This window comes from Bos mutus, chromosome 6 (genome assembly GCF_027580195.1).
Source record: "Bos mutus isolate GX-2022 chromosome 6, NWIPB_WYAK_1.1, whole genome shotgun sequence".
NCBI classification, from domain to species: domain Eukaryota; kingdom Metazoa; phylum Chordata; class Mammalia; order Artiodactyla; family Bovidae; genus Bos; species Bos mutus.
Window position 1 is genome coordinate 19,764,411 of NC_091622.1, and position 25,888 is coordinate 19,790,298.

Below are 25,888 nucleotides of genomic sequence, written 5' to 3' on the forward strand. Positions count from 1 at the left end.
CTCTTTTCACACCTTATTTGTAAATGGGCAAAGGGAAAGGAGCAGAGTCCTGGAAGTTGATACTAGACTTAGAATCACAGATACAGACATTTTTAAGGATAAGTTCTTTGAGAAGTATTATTCATTTGATGTCTAATGTTATGTGTGCTGCAAAATTTGTTGAATTGTGGGATCTTCATTAGAATTTTACCATTTGTCATTAAGCATCTTATCCTGAGTTTTTGTTTTGATTGAGAGAATTTTCTTTTCAGATTTTAAATGTGTTATATATAGCAAGACAGTGTTTTGTCTACTCCCCTTCTGTTGCTTGTGAAATCAAAGGGCATTTATCATTCTGATAAAACTTGATAATGCCCAGACATGCTTCCTGCTTGTCCTTATAACCATAAAAGTCTCAAAGTTATATTATATGAAATTTCAAAGTAAATTGATTTTTATGGATAAATATAAAACAATTTAAAATGTGCCTTTAAAAACTATATCAGTTCAGTTCAGTTCAGTTGCTCAGTCATGTCTGACTCTTTGCCACCCCATGAACCAAGGCACTCCAGGCCTTCCCTGTCCATCACCAACTCCTGGTATCCACCCAAATCCATGTCCATCGAGTCGGTGATGCCATCCAGCCATCTCATCCTGTCGTCCCCTTCTCCTCCTGACCCCAATCCCTCCCAGAATCAGGGTCTTCTCCAAAGAGTCAACTCTTCACATGAGGTGGCCAAAGTATTGGAGTTTCAGCTTTAGCATCAGTCCTTCCAATGAACACCCAGGACTGGTCTCCTTTAGGATGGACTGGTTGGATCTCCTTGCAGTCCAAGGGACTCTCAAGAGTCTTCTCCAACACCACAGTTCAAAAGCATCAATTCTTCGGTGCTCAGCTTTCTTTATAGTCCAACTCTCACATCCATTCATGACCACTGGAAAAACCATAGCCTTGACTAGATGGACCTTTGTTGACAAAGTAATGTCTCTGCTTTTTAATATGCAATCTAGGTTGGTCATAACTTTCCTTCCAAGGAGTAAATGTCTTTTAAGTTCATTGCTGCAGTCACCATCTGCAGTGATTTTGGAGCCCCAAAAAATAAAGTCTGACACTGTTTCCACTGTTTCCCCATCTATCTGCCATAAAGTGATGGGACTGGAATCCATGATCTTCATTTTCTGAATGTTGAGCTTTAAGCCAACTTTTTCACTCTCCTCTTTCAATTTCATAAGAGGCTCTTTAGTTCTTCACTTTCTGCCATAAGGGTGGTGTCATCTGCATATCTGAGGTTACGGATATTTCTCCCGGCGATCTTGATTCCAGCTTGTGCTTCCTCCAGCCCAGCGTTTCTCATGATGTGCTCTGCATATAAGTTAAACAAGCAGGGTGACAATATACAGCCTTGACATACTCCTTTTCCTATTTGGAACCAGTCTGTTGTTCCATGTCCAGTTCTAACTTTGCTTCCTGACCTGCATACAGGTTTCTCAAGAGGCAGGTCAGGTGATCTGGTATGCCTATCTCTTGCAGAATTTTCTGGTTTCCAGTAATTCTGATAGGCACCCCTGCCCCAGAGTCTACTCAGCTGTGGCACTATTGACAGTGTGGGTGGATGTTTCTGTTACAGGAGACTATCCTAAGCAGCATCCCTGGCCTCTTGTCACTAGATGCTAATAATACCCACCAAGTTGTGACAACCAAACGTGTCCCAGACATTGCCAAATGTCCTCTAGAGAGCAAAATTGCCTCTGGTTGAGAACCAGTGCTCTAGTTTATCACTGAGTTAGCCAGTGTAGTTACCTTTCCTTGATGGTTATGTGATAACTGAACATTTTTGTTTTATAAAGGACCTCCTGGCACGAGGTATGTAAGTCTCTCCAAGACGATTGCAAACCTCTAAGAAAGGAGGCGCTTTCTTTTTGTATACAACCCACTCCAGTGTTATTGCCTGGAGAATCCCAGGGACGGGGGAGCCTGGTGGGCTTCCATCTATGGGGTCGCACAGAGTTGGACACGACTGAAGCGACTTAGCAGCAGCAGCAGCAAACATGTGAGAATCTGGTCAATATAGTTGTGTATGTTCTCCTAAAAGTGGTATTTCAGTTTTGTTTACACAGTCACATTAATCTGTTGGTGGAGAAGGAAATGGCAGTCCACTCCAGCACTCTTGCCTGGAAAATCCCATGGATGGAAGAGCCTGATAGGCTACAGTCCATGGGGTCGCAAAGAGTTGGACAGGACTGAGCGGCTTCACTTCATTTCACTTAATCTGTTGGATAAACTGATTCAGCTTCATGCAGGTTATATGAAGATTTTAGATTCATTTTGCAAATGTTCGGGAAAAGATGTATTTGACTTTATGGTTTAAGATCTGCTTTTTTCTCTCAAATAATTTCAAGACACAACAGTGACTTTAATTTGCATACCTTGATTTCCAGTTGTAAAACTGCATTTTAAATCTTGAAGGAATTATTCTGAAGCATGTGTTCAGATTTCAGTTTACAGTGAAATTCTATAGCCAAATAAACCTTTAAAAATAAAAGGCTATAGAAGGAATGCATGCATATAAACTTGGTGTTGGCAACTTAAAGGAACCACTGAAATAACTTTCTTTAGCACAAGGAACATCTGCTTCAACATCATGCTATGTCTTGATTTCTCTTAAAATCTTTTAACACATTTTGTGAAATCTGCTCTGTCTGTATCTTTAACATATTCATAATTCTTTGATTGTCATTCATTATTCTAAGGCTGCATTCAGATGTGGTAAAAATTTACTTTTCATTAGTAACTGATAAATATAGCTTGCAAAAAAGGTACTGTTAAGCAGTTTCAAAGAATTCTCATGTCTCTTTTTACCCCCAAGCCGTGTAAGCCAGATTTATACTATAACATGATGTACGTGGCTTTATTTCCTGTTTAGTATGAGTTTCTGGGCCTGCTACATTAAATTTTAAGATCTATACATAATTTCAGTTTCTAAAAAGGGATTAAGATGTCTATTCTAAAAAGTATATCATAAAAAGCTTTATGATTGAGTTTATAATGATTTTAATTATTAAAGCTTTATTAAGTTTCAATCTGTAGTGCTTTTAATTTTTCATATGAATTTTTATAATATATGAGTAAACTTCTCCAAAGCCTTACAGATTCTGAATTTCTTTTCTCTTTAAAGGTTCTTTCTCGTGGAGAAGTTGTTCATGTGAAGATCCTTGGAGTTTTGGCTCTTATTGATCAGGGTGAAACAGATTGGAAATTAATTGCTATCAATGTGAATGATCCTGAAGCCTCAAAATTTCATGGTAAGTCTGTAACTCTCCAGAAACAGAAGTAGATCAGTGTGTCATTGGAATTCTTAGAATTTAAAAGGGGCTTGTGTAAAGCACAATGTATGTATTTGGGAGTTAAATTTATATGCTTTTTTCTAATTCTCTCTCCATGGACTATGAAGGGCAGTTCAGTATGATTGTGTCTGAGTTGTGCCATACTGCTGGGAGGAACAGGAGAAAGAAAAGGATGCAGACAAACATGGTAGTTCACACTAAGAAAGTACATTGGATGGCTTTCCTTCCCCCTCACCTCTGTCCCTCTCACCCTTCCTCCTTTCTTAAATCCCTATTTTGTTCATTTGAATAACAGGAGAAAATAAAGTGGGGGGGGGCGAGTGTTCATCAGGGACATGTTGGTTGTGTTAGTCACTCAGTCGTGTCTATTACCCCATGAACTATGGCTCAGCAGACTCCTCTGTCCATGGAATTCTCCAAGCAAGCATCGTGGAATGGGTTGCCATTTCCTTCCCAGGGGATCTTCCCAACGCAGGGATTGAACCCTGCTCTACCACATTGCAGGCAGATTCTTTACCATCTGAGTCACCAGGGAAGTGACTAGGGAAGCCATCAAGGACATAAACTGTTCTTATACCTAGTTTTTGTTTTCTCTTGTACAATTGAAGGGAAAGATAACTGCCCTCTAGCAAAATTTTGATGTCCTGGAAATTTAAATTCCCAAAATAGTTTGTGTGGTGAAGAGTTGACTTTCCTTGGAGTCAGACAGACTTCAGTTTTCATTCTGGCTGTGCTACTTCCTACCCAAGTGACTTTGGATAAATCATTTAATCTTTCTGAATATCAGTTTGCTCATCTATCAGTGGAGGTAATTATACCTACTTGTGAGGTTGTTCACAGTATAAGAGATGATTTACTTAAAGAATCTGGCTGTCACATCAAGTGTTGAATATATGGCCACTATTATTGTTCTTTCACCAATTTTTCCCCCTGTTTTTCTAACCTTTCTCCTTTTGGTTTCATCCTTATTCAGGATCCTGTTTTTTTCTAGGCCTCAATTCTTATCTAAACTGGAAAGTATACCATTTCTGAATTGACTGAAACTCATTAACACATTTTTTCTCCTAATTTATCTGCATTTAAAATCTTTTCTTGAACATGGAGCAAGAGAAATTTTATGCCATTCTTGCTTGCAATTGAGAAAGGAAGGGGTCTGATAGGGTAAACTACATATAACCTCAGGGCCAAAACTAAAACATGAAAAGTACAATTAAAATATGAGACTGAGCCCATATTAAACCATATATATTTCTTATCTAATTATTTTACCCTGAGTTTCTTTATTATCATATTTCTCATATATATATGTATATGTATGCATATATATGTGTGTATGTATATGCAACAAGAGTAAATAACCAGCTTAAGAGTTTTTTTTAATACATTAGCTTCTCCTCTAATGAGACCTGACAATATAATGATGAAACAGCCAGCAGAAACAAATCATTCAGCTAATTCACTTGTGATGTGGCACACTAAAGTCACAAAATGTGCTGACGAATGTCCCTTTAAACTGGAGAGGCTGAGAGTCTAAGGAAACTAGTCTTTACCCAATACTGTTGGAGATGTGATTTAACATCTTAAATTCCCTAACATAGGCAAACACTGGTTATTATTCTTAATTTAGAAGACTCTCAAAGGATTTAAATAATTTACCCAAGTTTGCACTTTTACTAAGTAGTAGAACCATGATTTGAACTCATTTTGGTCTGATTATAAAGTCTGCTATCCATGAAAGGAGAAATTAACAATAACACAATAATAGTGGGAGACTTTAATACCCCACTTACACCTTTGGATAGATCAACTAAACAGAAAATTAACAAGGAAACACAAACTTTAAATGATACAATAGACCAGTTAGACCTAATTGATATCTATAGGACATTTCATCCCAAAACAATGAATTTCACCTTTTTCTCAAGCGCACATGGAACCTTCTCCAGGATAGATCACATCCTGGGCCATAAAGCTAGCCTTGGTAAATTCAAAAAAATAGAAATCATTCCAAGCATTTTTTCTGACCACAATGCAGTAAGATTAGATCTCAATTACAGGAGAAAAACTATTAAAAATTCCAACATATGGAGGCTGAACAACACGCTGCTGAATAACCAACAAATCACAGAAGAAATCAAAAAAGAAATCAAAATTTGCATAGAAACGAATGAAAATGAAAACACAACAACCCAAAACCTGTGGGACACGGTAAAAGCAGTCCTAAGGGGAAAGTTCATAGCAATACAGGCACACCTCAAGAAACAAGAAAAAATTCAAATAAATAACCTAACTCTACACCTAAACCAACTAGAAAAGGAAGAAATGAAGAACCCCAGGGTTAGTAGAAGGAAAGAAATCTTAAAAATTAGAGCAGAAATAAATGCAAAAGAAACAAAAGAGACCATAGCAAAAATCAACAAAACCAAAAGCTGGTTCTTTGAAAGGATAAATAAAATTGACAAACCATTAGCCAGACTCATCAAGAAACAAAGGAGAAAAATCAAATCAACAAAATTAGAAACGAAAATGGAGACATCACAACAGACAACACAGAAATAAAAGGATCATAAGAGACTACTATCAACAATTATATGCCAATAAAATGGACAACGTGGAAGAAATGGACAAATTCTTAGAAAAGTACAACTTTCCAAAACTGGACCAGGAAGAAATAGAAAATCTTAACAGACCCATCACAAGCATGGAAATTGAAACTGTAATCAAAAATCTTCCAGCAAACAAAAGCCCGGTCCAGACGGCTTCACAGCTGAATTCTACCAAAAATTTAGAGAAGAGCTAACACCTATCCTGCTCAAACTCTTCCAGAAAATTGCAGAGGAAGGTAAACTTCCAAACTCATTCTATGAGGCCACCATCACCCTAATACCAAAACCTGACAAAGATGCCAAAAAAAGAAAACTACAGGCCAATATCACTGATGAACATAGATGCAAAAATCCTTAACAAAATTCTAGCAATCAGAATCCAACAACACATTAAAAGATCATACACCATGATCAAGTGGGCTTTATCCCAGGGATGCAAGGATTCTTCAATATCCATAAATCAATCAGTGTAATACACTACATTAACAAATTGAAAAATAAAAACCATATGATTATCTCAATAGATGCAGAGAAAGCCTTTGACAAAATTCAACATCCATTTATGATAAAAACTCTCCAGAAAGCAGGAATAGAAGGAACATACCTCAACATAATAAAAGCTATATATGACAAACCCACAGCAAACATTATCCTCAATGGTGAAAAATTGAAAGCATTTCCTCTAAAGTCAGGAACAAGACAAGGGTGCCCACTTTCACCATTACTATTCAACATAATTTTGGAAGTTTTGGCCACAGCAATCAGAGCAGAAAAAGAAATAAAAGGAATCCAAATTGGAAAAGAAGAAGTAAAACTCTGACTATTTGCAGATGACATGATCCTCTACATAGAAAACCCTAAAGATTCCACCAGAAAATTACTAGAACTAATCAATGATTATAGTAAAGTTGCAGGATATAAAATCAACACACAGAAATCCCTTGCATTCCTATACACTAATAATGAGAAAACAGAGAAATTAAGGAAACAATTCCATTCACCATTGCAACGGAAAGAATAAAATACTTAGGAATATATCTACCTAAAGAAACTAAAGACCTATATATAGAAAACTATAAAACACTGGTGAAAGAAATCAAAGAGGACACTAATAGATGGAGAAATATACCATGTTCATGGATTGGAAGAATCAATATAGTGAAAATGAGTATACTACCCAAAGCAATTTATAGATTCAATGCAATCCCTATCAAGCTACCAACAGTATTCTTCACAGAGCTAGAACAAATAATTTCACAATTTGTATGGAAATACAAAAAACCTCGAATAGCCAAAGCCATCTTGAGAAAGAAGAATGGAACTGGAGGAATCAACCTACCTGACTTCAGGCTCTACTACAAAGCCACAGTTATCAAGACAGTATGGTACTGGCACAAAGACAGAAATATTGATCAATGGAATAAAATAGAAAGCCCAGAGATAAATCCACGCACATATGGACACTTATCTTTGACAAAGGAGGCAAGAATATACAATGGATTAAAGACAATCTCTTTAACAAGTGGTGCTGGGAAATCTAGTCAACCACTTGTAAAAGAATGAAACTAGAACACTTTCTAACACCATACACAAAAATAAACTCAAAATGGATTAAAGATCTAAACGTAAGACCAGAAACTATAAAACTCCTAGAGGAGAACATAGGTAAAACACTCTCCGACATACATCACAGCAGGATCCTCTATGACCCACCTCCCAGAATATTGGAAATAAAAGCAAAAATAAACAAATGGGACCTAATTAACCTTAAAAGCTTCTGCGCATCAAAGGAAACTATTAGCAAGGTGAAAAAGACAGCCTTCAGAATGGGAGAAAATAATAGCAAATGAAGCAACCGACAAACAACTAATCTCAAAAATATACAAGCAACTCCTACAGCTCAACTCCAGAAAAATAAACGACCCAATCAAAAAATGGGCCAAAGAACTAAATAGACATTTCTCCAAAGAAGACATACAGATGGCTAACAAACACATGAAAAGATGCTCAACATCACTCATTATCAGAGAAATGCAAATCAAAACCACTATGAGGTACCATTTCACACCAGTCAGAATGGCTGCGATCCAAAAGTCTACAAATAATAAATGCTGGAGAGGGTGTGGAGAAAGGGAACCCTCTTACACTGTTGGTGGGAATGCAAACTAGTACAGCCACTATGGAGAACAGTGTGGAGATTCCTTAAAAAACTGGAAATAGAACTGCCTTATGATCCAGCAACCCCACTGCTGGGCATACACACTGAGGAAACCAGAAGGGAAAGAGACACGTGTACCCCAATGTTCATCGCAGCACTGTTTATAATAGCCAAGACATGGAAGCAACCTAGATGTCCATCAGCAGATGAATGGATAAGAAAGCCATGGTACATATACACAATGGAGTATTACTCAGCCATTAAAAAGAGTACATTTGAATCAGTTCTAATGAGGTGGATGAAACTGGAGCCTATTATACAGAGTGAGGTAAGCCAGAAGGAAAAACATAAATACAGTATACTAACGCATATATATGGAATTTAGAAAGATGGTAACAATAACCCGGTGTACGAGACAGCAAAAGAGACACTGATGTATAGAACAGTCTTATGGACTCTGTGGGAGAGGGAGAGGGTGGGAAAATTTGGGAGAATGGCAATGAAACATGTAAAATATCATGTATGAAACGAGTTGCCAGTCCAGGTTCGATGCACGATGCTGGATGCTTGGGGCTGGTGCACTGGGACGGCCCAGAGGGATGGTATGGGGAGGGAGGAGGGAGGAGGGTTCGGGATGGGGAACACATGTATACCTGTGGCGGATTCATTTTGATATTTGGCAAAACTAATACAATTATGTAAAGTTTAAAAATAAAATAAAATTAGAAAAAAAAAAAAAGTCTGCTATCTATCTACCATACTATACTGAGCAGTTCATGTTTGTGTAATTTTTACAGTATTTGTAACTAGCAGTTTTGAAACCAAATTACATAAGATAAGTATGTTACTCCTAGAGTTTCCTAAAGGTTAGAATGCAAATATTAATGGACAGAGATCATTCCTAACCTTACTTTTTTCTTCACTACTTAGCCTGCTGTGTTGTCTGTGTTTTCATTAGCAGCTCTAAAGAGGAGAATCGGAAGGGATGAGAACTGAGAGATGCTCGCTAACACAGGGGTTGAAAGCTTCCTAAATTTGTGAAGAAACTTTTACAAAATCAGATTATATGACTTGATCACAATATTTAATAGCTCTATCTTGTATCACAATAATTCATCTTCTAAAGATACATAACTTATAATTCAGGAGAAGTTTAAGTATTGTAAGTACATGGCTTATTTTATATAATGTTACAGGTTAAAAATAGAACCTTGGCAAGGGTGAGGGGACCTCAGAAATAAAGGAATCAGCTTCATGATTTTGAGATTAGGGGAAATGTCTCTTGTAACAACTCATGGTTTAAATGTAGCACCATAAGAATGTATGTTTGGATTCATATGATTAAATAAATACTAGCGAATAGATGTTAAAAGTTTGATGCTATTTTCTATCGACTGTAAATCTTTGAAAATAAATCAACAGTATTTAATCTTAAACCAGGTAACTTTTAAACATTTTATTATATGTCCCTTTCCTTCTAAAATCACAAACACATGATTTTAGATGACTTTTTTTTTAAATTATAAAAATAGTCATATATTTAGAAATAAAAGCTCAGAAGTATAAAAAAGATACATAAAATGAAAAGTAATGTTCCCTTTCCCACCCCCACCCCCAGTCTTACTTCTGGTATCTCCTTCCCCATATGTTTTTAGTTCTCGATTGGTAGCTTCTCTTCTGTAATCAATGTGCCTCATACCTCTGATTCTTTTCTTTCAAGTTGCTGCTTTGAAAGATTAGAAATTTAACATCTTATACATTTCTCAATTTTGTTACCACATTTCTTCTTCTGTTACTTAATAGCTCTAGGTATTACACTTCAAACTATATTTATTGCTTCATTAATTTTGAACAGTAACTCGTGGCTGCCCAGTGTAAAACCAGGACATTGAGGTTTCTACCCTTCTTTCCTTCTCTGCCCCTTGCCTCCCAGCTTCTCTCAGCTATACTATGAGTTCTCTAGTGTCAGCATTTATAATGTGTAGGTTCTGTTCTTTCACCATAGATGTTTATCATGTTTTGTCTCTTAAATCTGATAGTTGAAAACTACCAAATGGCATTTACAATATTATATGAGTGTCATTCACTTCGTTTATCATGCTGTTTATTGAATGACTGATCTTGGACAGGCCTGCTGCATAGCTGTCATCATGGGGTTTCTTTTCATTGCCTTTCTGGGTTATTGGTCCTATTCTTTCTTAGATTCTTTCATATTCTCTTTTTATTTTCATTTTTTGAATGGTGTACCTTTCCAAAAATTTTTACAGAAGATGCCTGGGAAAATTGAGCTCATACATGTCAGAGTCCAAACATGTCAGAAATAGTTTATTTTGTTTTGTTGGTCAACTTATACTTAAATACTCTTAAATTATCTAATGTAGTAAACTTAAGTATAAGTTACTGTATATGAGTTGAAATTTCTATCACAAAGGAGTATGATTTTTTAACAGTTTTAAACATTGTCATCTATACTTGGCATTTTTATTCAATATGAAGAAGGGTTAAAACCATGTAAGGAAGGGTAACTATCTGGAAATTTTTTTAAAAATCAGTAGTTTTCTGAAGATGTGTGCAATGTAGAAATGTGTAGAGAAATTTTTTTAATATTTCCTGTATATTTTAATTGTTACTTAGAAAGTAACAAAAAAATTGTTACTTAGAAATTGTTACTTAAAAAATAAGTCCCTGCTATTCATTTCTACTACCTTAAGAAAAGAAACTGTTTTTTACATGGTCAGTACCTATTTTTTCTTATTTGAAAACAAAGACAATTTATAGACAGTACACTTTATCTCTCTCTTTTTTTTCCATATTAATCTGAACACATTTATGTTTTTTGCAAGGAAGTTCTGGTGTTGTTTTATTTGTTAGGTAATAACTTCTTTGATCCTAATGAACATGTACAGACTTCAGTAGACTGTAATATCCTGTTTTAATGTGTATAGGTTTTTAAACTTTGACTTGACTGAACTAAAAGTGTCGTTGCATAAGAAAGCACATTTCAATTAGAAACTGGTTGCTAGCTATATTTGTTATTTTAACATTAATATTTAAATCTTCAAGTTTTGCCTCCTGAAATTGGAGTTCAGTTCAGTTCAGTTGCTCAGTCGTGTCCGACTCTTTGCAACCCCATGAATCGCAGCACGCCATGCCTCCCTGTCCATCACCAACTCCCGGAGTTCATTCAGACTCACATCCACCGAGTCAGTGATGCCATCCAGCCATCTCATCCTCTGTTGTCCCCTTCTCCTCCTGCCCCCAATCCCTCCCAGCATCAGAGTCTTTTCCAATGAGTCAACTCTTTGCATGAGGTGGCCAAAGTACTGGAATTTCAGCTTCAGCATCATTACTTCCAAAGAAATCCCAGGGCTGACCTCCTTCAGAATTGGAGTAGCCACTTTGAAAATCTAAAAAAAGTCTAAATAACACTTGCAAACAAATTCCTTATACTGTTTGGTAGAAAATTGGGCACTTTGACTGGGTCATTAACACTTGATGAGCACCAAGACTGTTTAATGCCCTGTAATTAGGTTCCAGCCCCTAATGCTCCTAATGGTACCTTAATTTGTAAGAGTTAATAAGACTCCTTATGTAGGGCAGCTAAGTTGTTAGTAGAGAATGCCTTGGCTGTTAGGGATAATAGTTCTTGGTTATGAAATAACCAAGTTCAGAGCTTTTTAAGAAGATTAAAATTGCAATCCTAGGGCATATGTCATTTCTTTGGTTAAAGCAAGCAGTTCCTATAATGTCAAGGTTCATATACTCACCAAACAGATGTTTGAACCTCTTCAGAACTGCCAATGATGCCTAAGGACCTCATGTCAGGTAAAGTAATGTCATGAGGAGATATTTTAAGCCTGGAGGCTATGTCAACTTGCAGAGTAATAAAAATTTATTTTCTTTGGTATAAAATGAAAACTGCTATCTATTGTCCTGTAATAAATACTGCCTGTGCAATGATGTTAAAGTTTTCAAAAATTGATAAGCAGCACAATTATATTAATGTAGATACATTCTGGGATGAATAAATCATATGAGTAATAAGGGATTATTTAAAAGAGGCAGTTGAGACTTTTTCAAAGGCCAGCATTACACTTGTCCTGAAATTATCAAAATTTATCTTTATTTCATATTTGTATAATTTCACCTTACATTTAAAGAAATTTGAAAGTCAAACTATGTAGTTTCTTTTCTTTTCTTTCAAAGAAAGAAAGTGTTAGTCACTCAGTTGTGTCCAACTCTTTGCGATCCCATGAACTGTAGCCTGCCAGGCTCCTCTGTCCATGGAGTTCTGCAGGCGAGAACACTGGAGTGGGTTGCCATTTCCTTCTCCTGGGGATCTTCCCAACCCAGGGATTGAATGGGTCTCCTGCATTGCAGGCAGATTCTTTACCTTCTGAGCCACCAGGGAAGCTCATTTTCTTTAAAGGCCAAATATATTTGACTTAAATTTTCATGTGTTAACTAAATACTTCTAGTGCCCCTTCAATTATTATTTTAAAAATAAGCCAAATTAACTGATATTTGATTTGCTTAATTCCTGAAAAACAAGCTAATCTTGTCATTTAGGGAAAAAATAGGGCACAACATAGTAATCTTAGGGGAAAATATTCATGTTAACCTCTGTAACCTGAAAGGATGGAGTTGCATTTGCTTTCCTGTACATGTACTTGGTGCAGACAGGGGCTGGCATGTCACCATTGTCATCCTCAAAGCTCTAACACTTCTGGAACAAATACTGTATGTCTGGTAACTATGCTGAATGCTTCTTTGCAATATCTGCTTAATGTTTGCCTAAGTTCAGTCAAGATGTGCTGGTGTCCCCTCTCTCTCTCTTTTTTTTTTTCAAATTAGGAAACTGAGAAATTGGTTGTTGGGGGCAGGGGTCAGTTGGTGACTTCTCTAAAGGCTTATGGGAGCCACTGGAATCCAGTTGCACTCCAGAGCCCATGCTCTTCACCACTGCATCACATCGCCCCTCATAAAAGTATCTGTGGCCTTGGTGTTCTGGGAGTGCTGACCACTTGCTCTTAAATAATTGAAACATCAGTGGGATAATTATGATTAGAAGTCCTAGTAAAAAAGATGGCTCTTTTGATCTTCATTCTTTTGATTTCATTAATAGGTATTGCTTAATAGGGCCTGGGTGGGTAGGGATGGAGTGTGGGAGGAAGTGGTTGAGGAATAGGAACAAATTGAGTAAAATGTACTGTAATTAAGAATAGAGTTAAAAAAAAAAGAATAGAATTAAATTACTGGGAATCTTTAGCCTTTTTTTTTGAACCTTGACCTCTCCCAGTGTTTTTTCAGGCTTCAGTTATAGTCCTATGATGTGAGGAGTAGAGGAGACCTTAATTCTAAAACCCTCCCTTGTATGTATTAGTTATCAGACCTTAGAAAGGTCACATAACCTCCTGACGCATTCTTCATCTCTAATGTTGTGGGGTTGATCCTCTAGTCAGTAAATGGTCCCTAGAGTTTTTCTTCTCTAAATTTTGGTTGTTTTAGGAATATTTCAATCCATTATTTTTAGCCTGTCGTAAGACATCAATAATCTTCAGAGTTAGTGCTTAATGAAACACTTATAGGATCATGAGATAGATTTCTTGGGGACATTGGCACGTTTTTAGGAACTTTAGGGACGCTTTAAGTGGTGGAGCTGAAACTTCAGTGAAGGGCTGGCTGACCCAAAGTCTAAGCTTTTAGCCACTGGATTATGTGCTTCCAATTAAAATTAGGTTAGAAAAACATTTGGATTACTACATACAAGGCACTCGGATGGTTTTCATTTTGTTGGTCATGTAAAATTTCTCATGAAATGACAATGAATATTTATATTTTGGGAAATAAATCTACCAAGTCTTTTCCAAGAGTTTCTTGATACAGTACAGATAGTCTTTTATGTAGAAATGCTGTGATTGGTTTTAACTTATTTTGAAGTGTATTAATTTCCATTTTTTCATGATGTTAGTATATATTTTTAGTACAGACATTGATAAGATATGTAGACCAGTGTGGAAAACGTGAGAACCTTTGAGAGATCCCGAGTAAGTATAACAAAACTGTTCTCTGAGCTGGAACCTCTGTTTTTGATGTGGAAAATACAGTGAGTATCACAGGAGGCAATTATTATTTCTTATGAATGTTTATAAAATGTCATTAGAAACATATGTTCTGCTTCCTGTGGACTTTGTTTAGAGGCCGGTCACGCACATGTTTGGGCCTGTGAAAGCAGCATCCTCCTCCTCCCCCTCCTCTTCCTCCTCCTCCTCCTCCTTTCTTTTTTACTCTCTTTGGGCAGAACTTCAAACATAAGCACATTATCTATTATCTTTATTTTTTTTAAGTAATGTAAGGAGATATGGCATTACATTTGAGTTACTGGCTTTTGTCTAAAAATAGAAACAAAAATCCTCATCTGATTATAATGCTTTCCTCACTTCATGTTGTCGTTTGTGAAAATAATGCTAGAGAAACAGCATTTTCATTTTCTTTTATCTTTTTCATGGAGGTACAGTTCTCCATATGGGGATGTGGGTGGGAAGTTAGAGGTGTGCATGATATATAGTTTGATAAATCTCCCTGAGTGATTTTATGGATTCTTTCTAGTTGAAAACCGTTCTGTTAATCTATCCTTCATTGCTGGCTAGATAATCCAGTCTTGGAACTAGAATAATTGATGACGGTTCTGATATATGTTCAGTTAGGAGATGAAATCACCTAACCAAATTTGATGATATTCGTCTCGCCACACATGTCCCTGGCCTCCATATTTTTCAGAAGTCTCCATACAGTTTTCCATAGTGACTGCACCAGTTTGCAATCCTCCCAGCAGTTTACAATGGCTCCCTTTTCTCTACACTCTCCCCAACATTTGTTACTCCTTGTCGTTTTGAGAATAGCCATTATAGCAGCTGTGAGGTGGAGTCTCATTGTAGCTTTGATCTGCACTTCCCTGATAGTGATGTTGAACATCTTTCCATATGCCTGTTGACCATCTGTATGTCTTTGGAAAAATGTCTGTTTAGATCTTCTGCCCATTTTTGAATTGGGGTTTTTTGTTGTTGTATTGTTATTGTAATGAGTTCTTGATATATTTTGGATGTTAGTCCATCATCAGATATACAACTAGCAAATATCTTCTCCCATTCAAAGGTAGGTTACCTTTTCATTTTAATAATGGTTTCCTTTGCTGCTCAAAAAAGCTGTTTAGGTTGATGTAGTCCCATTTGTTTATTTCTGCTTTTGTTAGGTTCCTTGCCTTTGGAATCAGATCCACAAAAATATTATTAAGGCTGATGTCAGTGAGGTTGCAGCCTGTGTTTTCTTCTGAGAAGTTTATGGTTTCAGATCTTTAATTGATTTTGAGTTAATTTTTGTATCTATTATATTTAGACCACTCTTTGTTTCACAGGTCGCTGAAACTCTCTTCATGTCTTTTCGGTCTTTCTTGCTTACTGTTCTCCAGACTGCATAATTTCCATTGTTCTGTCTTCTACTTGCCTGATTTTTCTGACATATCCAAGTTCTGCTATGAAATTCATCATTTTTCATTTCCGACTGTCCGTCATTTGTCTTCTTTTTTTGAAAGTTTCATAGTTTTTATTCCTCATCTGAGATTTCCACGTGTTCATGCATTGTGAACTTTCATATATTCCTGAAAATCCTGGAGTATATTCATAATAACTACTTTAAAATCCTTGTTTGTATTGGTTCTCTCAGGATTGACTGCTTTTTCTCTTGATTAACTCTAGCAGATATTCCAATACATACAATAAATCATATGATTATCCTGCTTTTACCTGACAGGTATTTTTGTTCCATATTGAGTCAGCAGGGTGCTTTTTTGTTTTTAAGTATTTTGAGTTTTCCTTTTTTATAGTTTATCTATCTTGCTGTGGGTTAACTTGAGTGAATTTGTTGAAACATGAATTCTTTGCCTGATCTTTGTCAGATGTTTCTATTTTTTGTAAAGCAAAATGCTTTGGAAAGTTGCTGCTGCTGCTAAGTCACTTCAGTCATGTCCAACTCTGTGTAACCCCATAGATGGCAGCCGACCAGGCTCCCCTGTCCCTGGGATTCTCCAGGCAAGAACACTGGAGTGGGTTGCCATTTCCTTCTCCAATGCAAGAAAGTGAAAAGTGAAAGTGAAGTCGCTCAGTTGTGTCCGACTCTTAGCGACCCCATGGACTGCGGCCTACCAGGCTCCTCCATCCATGGGATTTTCCAGGCAAGAGTACTGAAGTGGGTTGCCATTGCCTTCTCCAAATTAAGTAAGAAGTTAGTTACAAATTCATTTGAGGACTGGTCTTTACCATAAGGAAAAATAGTATGTTTATAGAAGAATTTTATGAATATGTTATTTTTAGTGCTTATTTATATTATTCATGTCTATGCCTAAGTGGAAAAAGTGAAAGTCACTCAGTCGTGTCTGACTCTTTGCGAGCCCATGGACTATACAGTCCATGGAATTCTCCGGGCCAGAATACTGAAATGTGTAGCCTTTCCCTTCTCCAGGGGATCTTCCCAACCCAGGGATTGAACCCGGGTTTCCCGTACTGCACGTGGATTCTTTACCAGCTGAGCCACAAGGGAAGCCCCTAAGTGGAGAAGGGAATGGCAAACTACTTCAGCTTCTTGCCTTGAGAACCCCATGAACAGTATGAAAAGGCAAAGAGATAGGACACTGAAAGATGAACCCTCAGATCAGTAGGTATCCAATATGCTACTGGAGAATAGCAGAGAAATCACTCCAGAAAGAATGAAGAGCCTGAGCCAAAGTGGAAACCATACCCAGTTGTGGATGTGTCTATTGGTGAAAGTCAAGTCTGATGCTGTAAAGAACAATTTGTATAGGAATCTGGAGTGCTAGGTCGTGAATCAAGGTAAATTGGAGGTGGTCAAACAGGAGATGGCAAGAGTGAACATCGACATTTTAGGATCAATGAACTTAAATGGGCTAATGTAATTCAGTTCAGTTCAGTCACTCAGTCACGTCTGACTCTTTGCAACCCCATGAATCGCAGCACGCCAGGCCTCCCTGTCCATCACCAACTCCCAGAGTTCACTCAGACTCATGTCCATCGAGTCGGTGATGCCATCCAGCCATCTCATCCTCTGTCATCCCCTTCTCCTCCCGCCCCCAATCCCTCCCAGGATCAGAGTCTTTTCCAATGAGTCAACTCTTCACATGAGGTGGCCAAAGTATTGGAGTTTCAGCTTCAACATCAGTCCTTCCAATGAACACCCAGGACTGATCTCCTTTAGGAAGGACTGGTTGGATCTCCTTGCAGTCCAAGGGACTCTCAAGAGTCTTCTCCAACGCCACAGTTCAAAAGCATCAATTTTTCTGCACTCAGCTTTCTTCACAGTCCAACTCTCACATCCATACATGGCCACTGGAAAAACCATAGCCTTGACTAGACGGACCTTTGTTGGCAAAGTAATGTGTCTGCTTTTGAATATGCTATCTAAGTTGGTCATAACTTTCCTTCCAAGGAGTAAGCGTCTTTTAATTTCATGGCTGCAGTCATCATCTGCAGTGATTTTGGAGCCCAAAAAAATAAAGTCTGACATTGTTTCCACTGTTTCCCCATGTATTTCCCATTAAGTGATGGGACCAGATGCCATAATCTTAGTTTTCTGAATGTTGAGCTTTAAGCCAACTTTTTCACTCTCCTCTTTCATTTTCATCAAGAGTCTTTTTAGTTCTTCTTCATTTTCTGCCGTAAGGGTGGTTTAATGATATATTTTTAGTTTTAAAATAAAAATTCCATTAGGGAGATTCCATATAATCTTTGTTAATTAAACTTTGAAATTTGGAAACAGCTTGTTTATAGCGTAAATCATGGCTGTACACTATTTGTCAGAACTTAAGACACCTATTACGAAAATTTTTAAAAACAGGGTAATACCTATTTAGGTGACTGCTTTTAGCTGTATTATAATTTGAATTGCTACTTAATGTTACAGACTAGTCCATTTTAGCTCTTTGATTCTTTAAATATTATGTAAGTCTGATTTTTGGGGCTTCCCTGGTGGCTCAGATGGTAAAGCGTCTGTCTGCAATGCAGGAGACCTGGGTTTGATCCCTGGGTTGGAAAGATCCCCTGGAGAAGGAAGTGGCAGCCCACTCCAGTATTCTTGCCTGGAAAATCCCATGGACGGCGGAGCCTGGTAGTCTACTGTCCATGGGGTCGCAAAGAGTCAAACACGACTAAGCGACTTCACTTCACTTCACTTCTGATTTTTACTGGGTTTTGTTATTTTTTGTTTTTTATTTCATTAGTGATTCATCTCAGTTCTGCTTTCTAAAATTAATCCAAAACTGACCATTTGTCATCACCTTCCTACAGTTACAATTATCAAAGCCCTCCCTCCTCATATTTCACCTGCATGTACACTCAGTAGCCTCATGTTGGATTTCCTGCTTCCCCTTCTTCCTCTGCACAGTCTTTTCCCTAAAAGACAATTAGAATTCTTCCTGAAAATACATACTCCTCTGCCCAGAATCCTGTACGGTGTCTCATCCCAAAGTCAGGTCCATAGTGTGACCCCTGAAGTCCTACGTTACTGCTTCTTTAATCTCATCTCCTGACACTCTCAACTCTGCTCTAAATCAGGGCTTTCTTACCGTCTTCCTCAAGCATTCAGTGCACACTCATACCTTAGAATATTGGTACCTAGTCTTCCTCCCAGGACTCCTTTTCTGGATGTTTGAATGAGTCACTCCCACACTTCATCTAAGAATTTACTAAAATACTTTTTGTTAGAAGCTGTCCTTGACCTCTCATATCTAAAATCCTCTCCCCACCTCATTTGCAGAGTGACTGACACATAATTGTAGATTTTTACGTCTTTGTTTCATCTTTAACTTACCCAGGCCTATTTTGACAGCAGATGTTTTTTAACAGTCTCTTTTATTGATTTCCTTCAAAAACATTCACAGTAATTTTATAGAAACAAAATCTCATTTTTGTACTGATAAAGTCACTGACATATAACATTTTATTAAATTTCATAATTATAACACTAGACATCGTTGGCATAAATATTTGGAAATAAATACACCTGATGCTTGGCAAAGCTAAAATTTAACTCGTGGGAGCAAAGTGCAGGCCTCATTCTAGGGTTGTCTGCTAGACTCAGCAGACTGACTACTGGCAACATCAGGCAGAATATGCTACAGAAGTAGAGAGTCTTTGTTAATCGTCCAGGGAATTGATTGAGTAGATCTCAATTAAAAGAGTTTGATTTGTAGTTAAAAAGAGAACCGAAATAAGCTTAGCTTGATTATATAAAGGAGCACTTCTAGAGTATTTTTTTATTTTTGGATTAGTTCATCTTGAAAATAAATTATATAATTATTTATAGTAGAAACTTTCATATAAAATTAATTCCAAGAGTGGAAGTAGATGACCACCAGAGAATTGCTGCTTTTCTTACAATGAACATATATTTTAAAAATTTATGAAAATGGCTAATAGATGGTTGTGCAACACTGTGGATGTACTTAATGCCACTGAAACAAACACTTAAAAATGGTAAATTTTATGTTATGGATATTTTACCATAATAAAACCAAAATAAAAATACATCTATACTTAAAAATAATATAAATAAACCTGTGACATATTATTAATGTGCAATATAGAAGAAAAGCTAGGATTCATGGAATTAGAAGACTTGTATTTGTATAATACTAGTTCTACCATGAATGAGTTGAAAGCATTTTACCCAGATTTTACATTTTCTTAGCTGTAGTTTCTTACATTTAGTACAAATTTACTTACTCTTCACAACTCTCAGGAGTTTTATGAGGAACAAATGAGGTTATTTATATAAAAATCTTTAAAGAACTGTAAATCAGTTTATAGTCTTAGGTGGAATTTTTCATATTTTTGGAAGAGTAATTCATTGAACTGACTTAGTATTGTATGTAAAGTCTTGGCTGGAAGCATTTGCTATTGAGATTTTAAAATGTTTAAATTACTTATTTTAAATGTTTTGGTTTTTTTGAAAATGCAGCTGTTTTTGATCCAGGGTATAATTAATTGAGAATGGAAAAGTTTGACTTATATTTTGAGAGTTCTACTTCTTATTGGCATTATTAAATGTTCAGGTTTTTTGTTATTGATGTCATTTCTTAACAGATCCCCTTTATAACTTCTGAAGGGAAAACCTTGCAAACTGAGGTGCATACTAAATAACTTAGCTTTTCCTTTCTTATTTGAAGTCAGTGTGTTAAAAAGCAGTTATTAAAAAAAAGGTTTATGCAGTGGGACAAAAAGTGGCAGATTGGGCAAGGTATAATGATACCATAAATCAGATTTGTGTGTGTGTGTGTGTGTGTGTGTATGTCAGTCGCTCAGTCATGTCTGGCTCTTTGCAACCCCATGGACTGTAGCCCACCAGGCTCCTTTGTCCGTGGGATTCTCCAGACAAGAGTAAGTAATAGAAAATTATTCATTTTGGACATTGATTAAAGTGCATTTCTGGTTGCTCACCTTCCATAGTCTAAAAGATATTTTTTTCCTGCCAGTAAGAAAACAGTGATTTGGAGGAGTTCAGTTAATTTACAGAGAATTTTTTTGTTTTTTGCAAAAATAGAGATAGAATGTAGGAAAATGGTCAATACAAACTCACTTTGGCAGGAACTTTTTTGCAAGATAAAGGGAAAAAATCAGAATTTAATTAGGCGAAATCTATTGAATGTGCTATTGGGGCCGTAACAAAGAGCTCTGTGACCTGGTATACAGTGTACAGTGCTAAAATAATGTGATCTTAATCTTTGGAATTCACTGTTTTAAACATCTTCTGTCAATTAATATGTACTCATTCTGATTAATAGAGCTGATGTAGTCTGTGTTCAGTTTCAAGGGATTCTTTTTCCTCTTAGTTAGTTGTAGCATTTCTGCAGTTTGCTCCAGAATTATTATTTTAGATAATGTGGCCCATTGGCATATTTTAAAATTTTAAATGTGAGTGCCTTTAGGCAGCATACTCAGTCGTTTGCCATAGTCTCTGCCATTCCTATGGTTTCTGCCTTACTACACTTATTTCACTTATGTGAAAACCTGGCCTTTAGAGACATGTCACTCTTGCTCAATTTTTACATAAAGGCACGGGCAAGCATAAAAAGGAAAAGGATAATTTCTGTCTGTTCAACTCATACCTTTTCCCGTCATGCCTAGTGAGTGGGGATTCCCACAAGGCTTGGATGAGCAGATCTGAAACTGAGTGATCGTTAAATTATCCCTATGCATGGTGTCATCTCCTGGTTTATTTATAGCTTTCTAATTTTTCAAGTGCTATTAGTGTGTCATTTGCCATAACATATTGTGAATAAAGGACTATGCTAAATTTCTGTTAAGCCACAGTCTACTGGAGGTAAAGACTTCCAGTTTTATCTAGATATTTCTCATACTTTTTTTCCTAAGATATGCAAGAATTTTTATGCTGTTCTTTTTTTGTTAAACAGAGCAAAATAAATTAGTGGAATATAAAGATAAGAGCTGATGAGCATGCCACTAATGGAGAAAAAGGGGTATTTTCTAAGAATTGGTTTTTTCCCCCATCCCATCTACCTTTGATGTCAATCAAAACATACCATTGGCCATTCAGTGCAATATGCTTGCTGTGCACATACACCAGTTGCTTCATGTACAATAAAGGAATGGGGAAGGGGAAAATGAAAGAATAGAGAAACTATATTGTAGTAGTCAGAATGTGGTGGAACCAAATTTTAGTTTTCTAGTTGAAAATGTCTTCTTGATCTGGAGGAACAGAATTCTGAAGTGAAGTGTGAAAATGAAAGTCACTTGCTCAGTCCTGTCTGACTCTTTGTGAACCCATGGACTACACAGTCCATGGAATTCTCCAGGCACGAATACTGGAGTGGGTTGCCTTTCCCTTCTCCAGGAGATATTCCCAACCCAGGGATCGAACCCAGGGCTCCCACACTGCAGGCAGAATTCTTTACCAGCTGAACCACCAGGGAAGCCCATGAATACTGGAGTGGGTAGTCTATCCCTTCTCTAGAGGATCTTCCTGACCCAGGAATAGAACCGGGGTCTCTTGCATTGCAGGCAGATTCTTTACCAGCTAAGCTACCAGGAGTAAAATTTAAAGTTCCCTTTTTAGTTGACACCTCCTGTCTGCTGCTGAAATACATTAATGGTATCTGCATCTTCTAACTGTGCAGGTGTGTCTGTCTCCTTGATTGGATGCGCATCAAATTGAGATCTGATCTGTCTCCTTGACAAACCCTGTTGTTCACAATAGGCTTTCATTAGTTTACTAAGTGGTGTATGCCTCTTAATTTTAAACTACACCGCAGAACCAACCTGCCCCACCAATTTCAAATTAATATGATCGTTGTTCTCAGTCTTGACTCATGCTTGGGGTTTTTCGTCTGCCATGGCAAGCACCGGGAGCATCTTCAGCCCAGCCTCACAGGAGAGGTACCAGGTCCGCACAGAACAAGCACACAAGCAGCACTAGGAACTGCAGAAGGAGGCGGCAGCACTGGAGGAGGGAGAGGGCTTATGCCTCTCAGGCTTTTTGAACTGATACCTTTGGAAATGATACATTTCTTGGGGGCCTCTTTTGCGGGAGGAGGTCTATTACTAATGCAGTAATATTTCCAATTATATTAATATTTAAATGAATGTCCTCAAAATGGAATGGTTAAGGTGTTTACATGGTATTAGAACTTGAAGATAAACCCTATAAACCATTATTAATTTGAAATGAAAAACTCTGAACCATTCATGTATCATTCTATTTAAAATTGCCCTGACCACATTCTCTGTCTTTCTTACTCTGATTTATTTTTCTTTATCAGACTTTTCACCCCTTAAATTTTGTATTTGTGTCTCATCTCTTACTTCTGTGTACTCTTGTAGGCAGGGACTTGTTTCTGATTACTGTTCTGTTTCGTGGCTTACAACAGTGTCTGATGTATAATGAGAAACTTCCTAAATATTTGATGTAGGAGTCCATGCAACCCTCTCATGCAGCTGCCGTGTTTTCTATTATGGGCATGCCCTCCCCGGTCTACCTTCAGTGTCCTTTAGCTTAGTACATACGGAATACAGATCCTGATGTTGTAACTCTTCCTACTCTAAACCCCGCATTGTCTTCAGAATGACAGCTGTCCTAAGTATATCTCACTTTAATGCAATTTGCTGTTTATCTGCCTATGCATTTTTGGTTTTGCTTTTAATTAAAACTTTGATCTCCTTGAGGAAAAGATCTTTGTTGCCTTCACCAACTTATCCCCTATACCTAACATGGTATCTGAAGGTGCTCAAGAAATGTTTGTACAATAAAGGTGTAGCAGTTTACATATGAAAAAAATGGAACTTCAGAGGTGATATGATACATGTTGGTGATTCTGCAGCAGAATCGGACTAACTCCCTCAGTCCAATGCTCTAGCACTTAAAGGAGTGGATTTCTATTTTTAATGAAAAGTATTTTTGTTTCTTCACTTGCAGATATTGAGGATGTTAAGAAGTACAAACCTGGTTACTTAGAAGCTACCCTTAATTGGTTTAGATTTTATAAGATACCAGAAGGAAAACCGGAAAACCAGTTTGCTTTTAATGGAGAATTCAAGAACAAGGTGAAGTTGATCATCTTTATTTTAAAATGTGCCTGTGATACTTGTACTACATTTCTTTCACTTTGGGGGATTTCTTATGTGAATATTTGTGGATAGTATGATAATAGAAGGACTGTTTACTGACTTTCATGTTTAAGGACATTATTTTTATTTTTTAAAAAGTTTTAGGAGCTCTAAGTAAATTAGTAAGACTGATAAATACCTGTATCCATCCATTTCTCTATCAATATATCCTTCATCTCAGAAAACAAAAGATTTCCATGATCAGTCTAACTCTATAAATTGTAAATGAATAAAAATCTTTCATTTTACTGTTCTGGAGAGGAGGGAGTTACTTACCATTAATGCAAATCCAAAGGGGCTTCCCTCCTAAGTGTTCATTCTATCATGACTGAATTCAGCTACTTAACAGTTAAGAAAGTAAAAATTATCTTACTGTCACAGGGTTTTTATATTAGAAAACTAAAAAGTTACCAAAAAGTGGCTCTAATATGACACAAATGGAGAAAATGGACCTGAATTAAAGTCTAAAACTATTAGACTACTTCTTTTATTTATTTATTTTTACTACTTTTAAACATTATTTCCACTATATAAGTTTCACATTATAATCCAGCCTTTAAGTGAAAGTGTGAAAGTGAAGTCTCTCAGTCGTGTCCAACTCTTAGCGACCCCATGGACTGCAGCCCACCAGGCTCCTCCATCCATGGGATTTTCCAGGCAAGGGTACTGGAGTGGGATGCAATCACCTTTAACTGGGTACTAATAAATACAGTGTGTTTTGTAAGTAAAGTAAGCTATGGTCATCAAAACTTCAAAATTACAGTATTTTGTTATACAAGAGCTTATTGCTGAACGCAGTATTTTTAAAAGGTATATTAACCCTTAAGATCTTGAGGGCTTTGTCTCAGTTCAGTTCAGTTCAGTTCAGTCGCTCAGTTGTGTCCGACTCTTTGCGATCCCATGAATCGCAGCACACCAGGCCTCCCTGTCCGTCACCAACTCCCGGAGTTCACTGAGACTCACGTCCATCGAGTCAGTGATGCCATCCAGCCATCTCATTCTCTGTCGTCCCCTTCTCCTCCTGCCCCCAATCCCTCCCAGCATCAGAGTCTTTTCCAATGAGTCAACTCTTCGCATGAGGTGGCCAAAGTACTGGAGTTTCAGCTTCAGCATCATTCCTTCCAAAGAAATCCCAGGGCTGATCTCCTTCAGAATGGACTGGTTGGATCTCCTTGCAGTCCAAGGGACTCTCAAGAGTCTTCTCCAACACCACAGTTCAAAAGCATCAATTCTTCGGCTCTCAGTCTAGGATTTATTAAATATGGATATAAAACTACTAGGCTGTGATCTCTCACATAAAAATAAAATACTAAAAATTTATAAAATAAATTATTTTTTTCTTTTTCCTGTAAAATGTGTGTTGTATTTTATGTTTGAAACAATACACATTTCAAACCTATGTGTACCTTTGTGGCTCCTTATTGCCTTGGGGTTGGACTGCTAAGTCATTCCATGAATTTATAAAAGAATGAGGTAGTTTGAGAATTTGGGGGGTTTGATTTCAAAAAACATTAATTTTTTTCTAAATGAAGACTGGGTCATTTATGCATCCCTTCAGAAAATAATCATTTTATGCATTGCTTTTTATCACTGCTGTTTAATATATTGAGCCTAACCCAGGAAAATTGAATTATATCTCTTCAACATGGTTGAACGGAGAAGGCAATGGCACCCCACTCCAGTACTCTTGCCTGGAAAATCCCATGGATGGAGGAGCCTGGTAGGCTGCAGTCCATGGGGTCGCTAGGAGTCGGACACGACTGAGCGACTTCACTTTCACTTTTCACTTTCATGCATTGGAGAAGGAAATGGCAACCCACTCCAATGTTCTTGCCTGGAGAATCCCAGGGGTGGGGGAGCCTGATGGTCTGCCGTCTATGGGGTCCCACAGAGTCGGACACGACTGAAGCAACTTAGCAGCAGCAGCAGCAGCAGCAACATGGTTGAAAAGATGACTCTAGGCTGTAATCTAGATTTTTTTTTTTCATGCTGACTGCTTAAAGCAAGTACTGGAATCTGTTTTAATAATCAAAATTATCTGAATAATATAGTTAAAAATCTTTCCATGTATTTTCTAAATAATAAATTGACTTTTTGTCACATACCTTAGG

At 37.2% G+C, this 25,888-nt stretch overlaps 1 protein-coding gene and 1 pseudogene across 2 annotated transcripts in view; one reads left to right on the plus strand and one right to left on the minus strand.

Annotated features, from left to right (window-relative positions):
- PPA2 (inorganic pyrophosphatase 2) overlaps positions 1 to 25,888 on the plus strand; it is a 98,031-nt gene that overhangs the window by 45,931 nt on the left and 26,212 nt on the right. For both annotated transcript variants that reach the window (XM_070372059.1, XM_070372060.1), the window contains 2 exons: positions 3,156 to 3,282; positions 23,587 to 23,714. In XM_070372059.1, the coding sequence (XP_070228160.1) occupies positions 3,156 to 3,282; positions 23,587 to 23,714 (255 nt within the window). The remainder of the gene's footprint in view (positions 1 to 3,155; positions 3,283 to 23,586; positions 23,715 to 25,888) is intronic.
- On the minus strand, positions 21,959 to 22,508 carry LOC102283822 (small ubiquitin-related modifier 2 pseudogene; annotated as a pseudogene).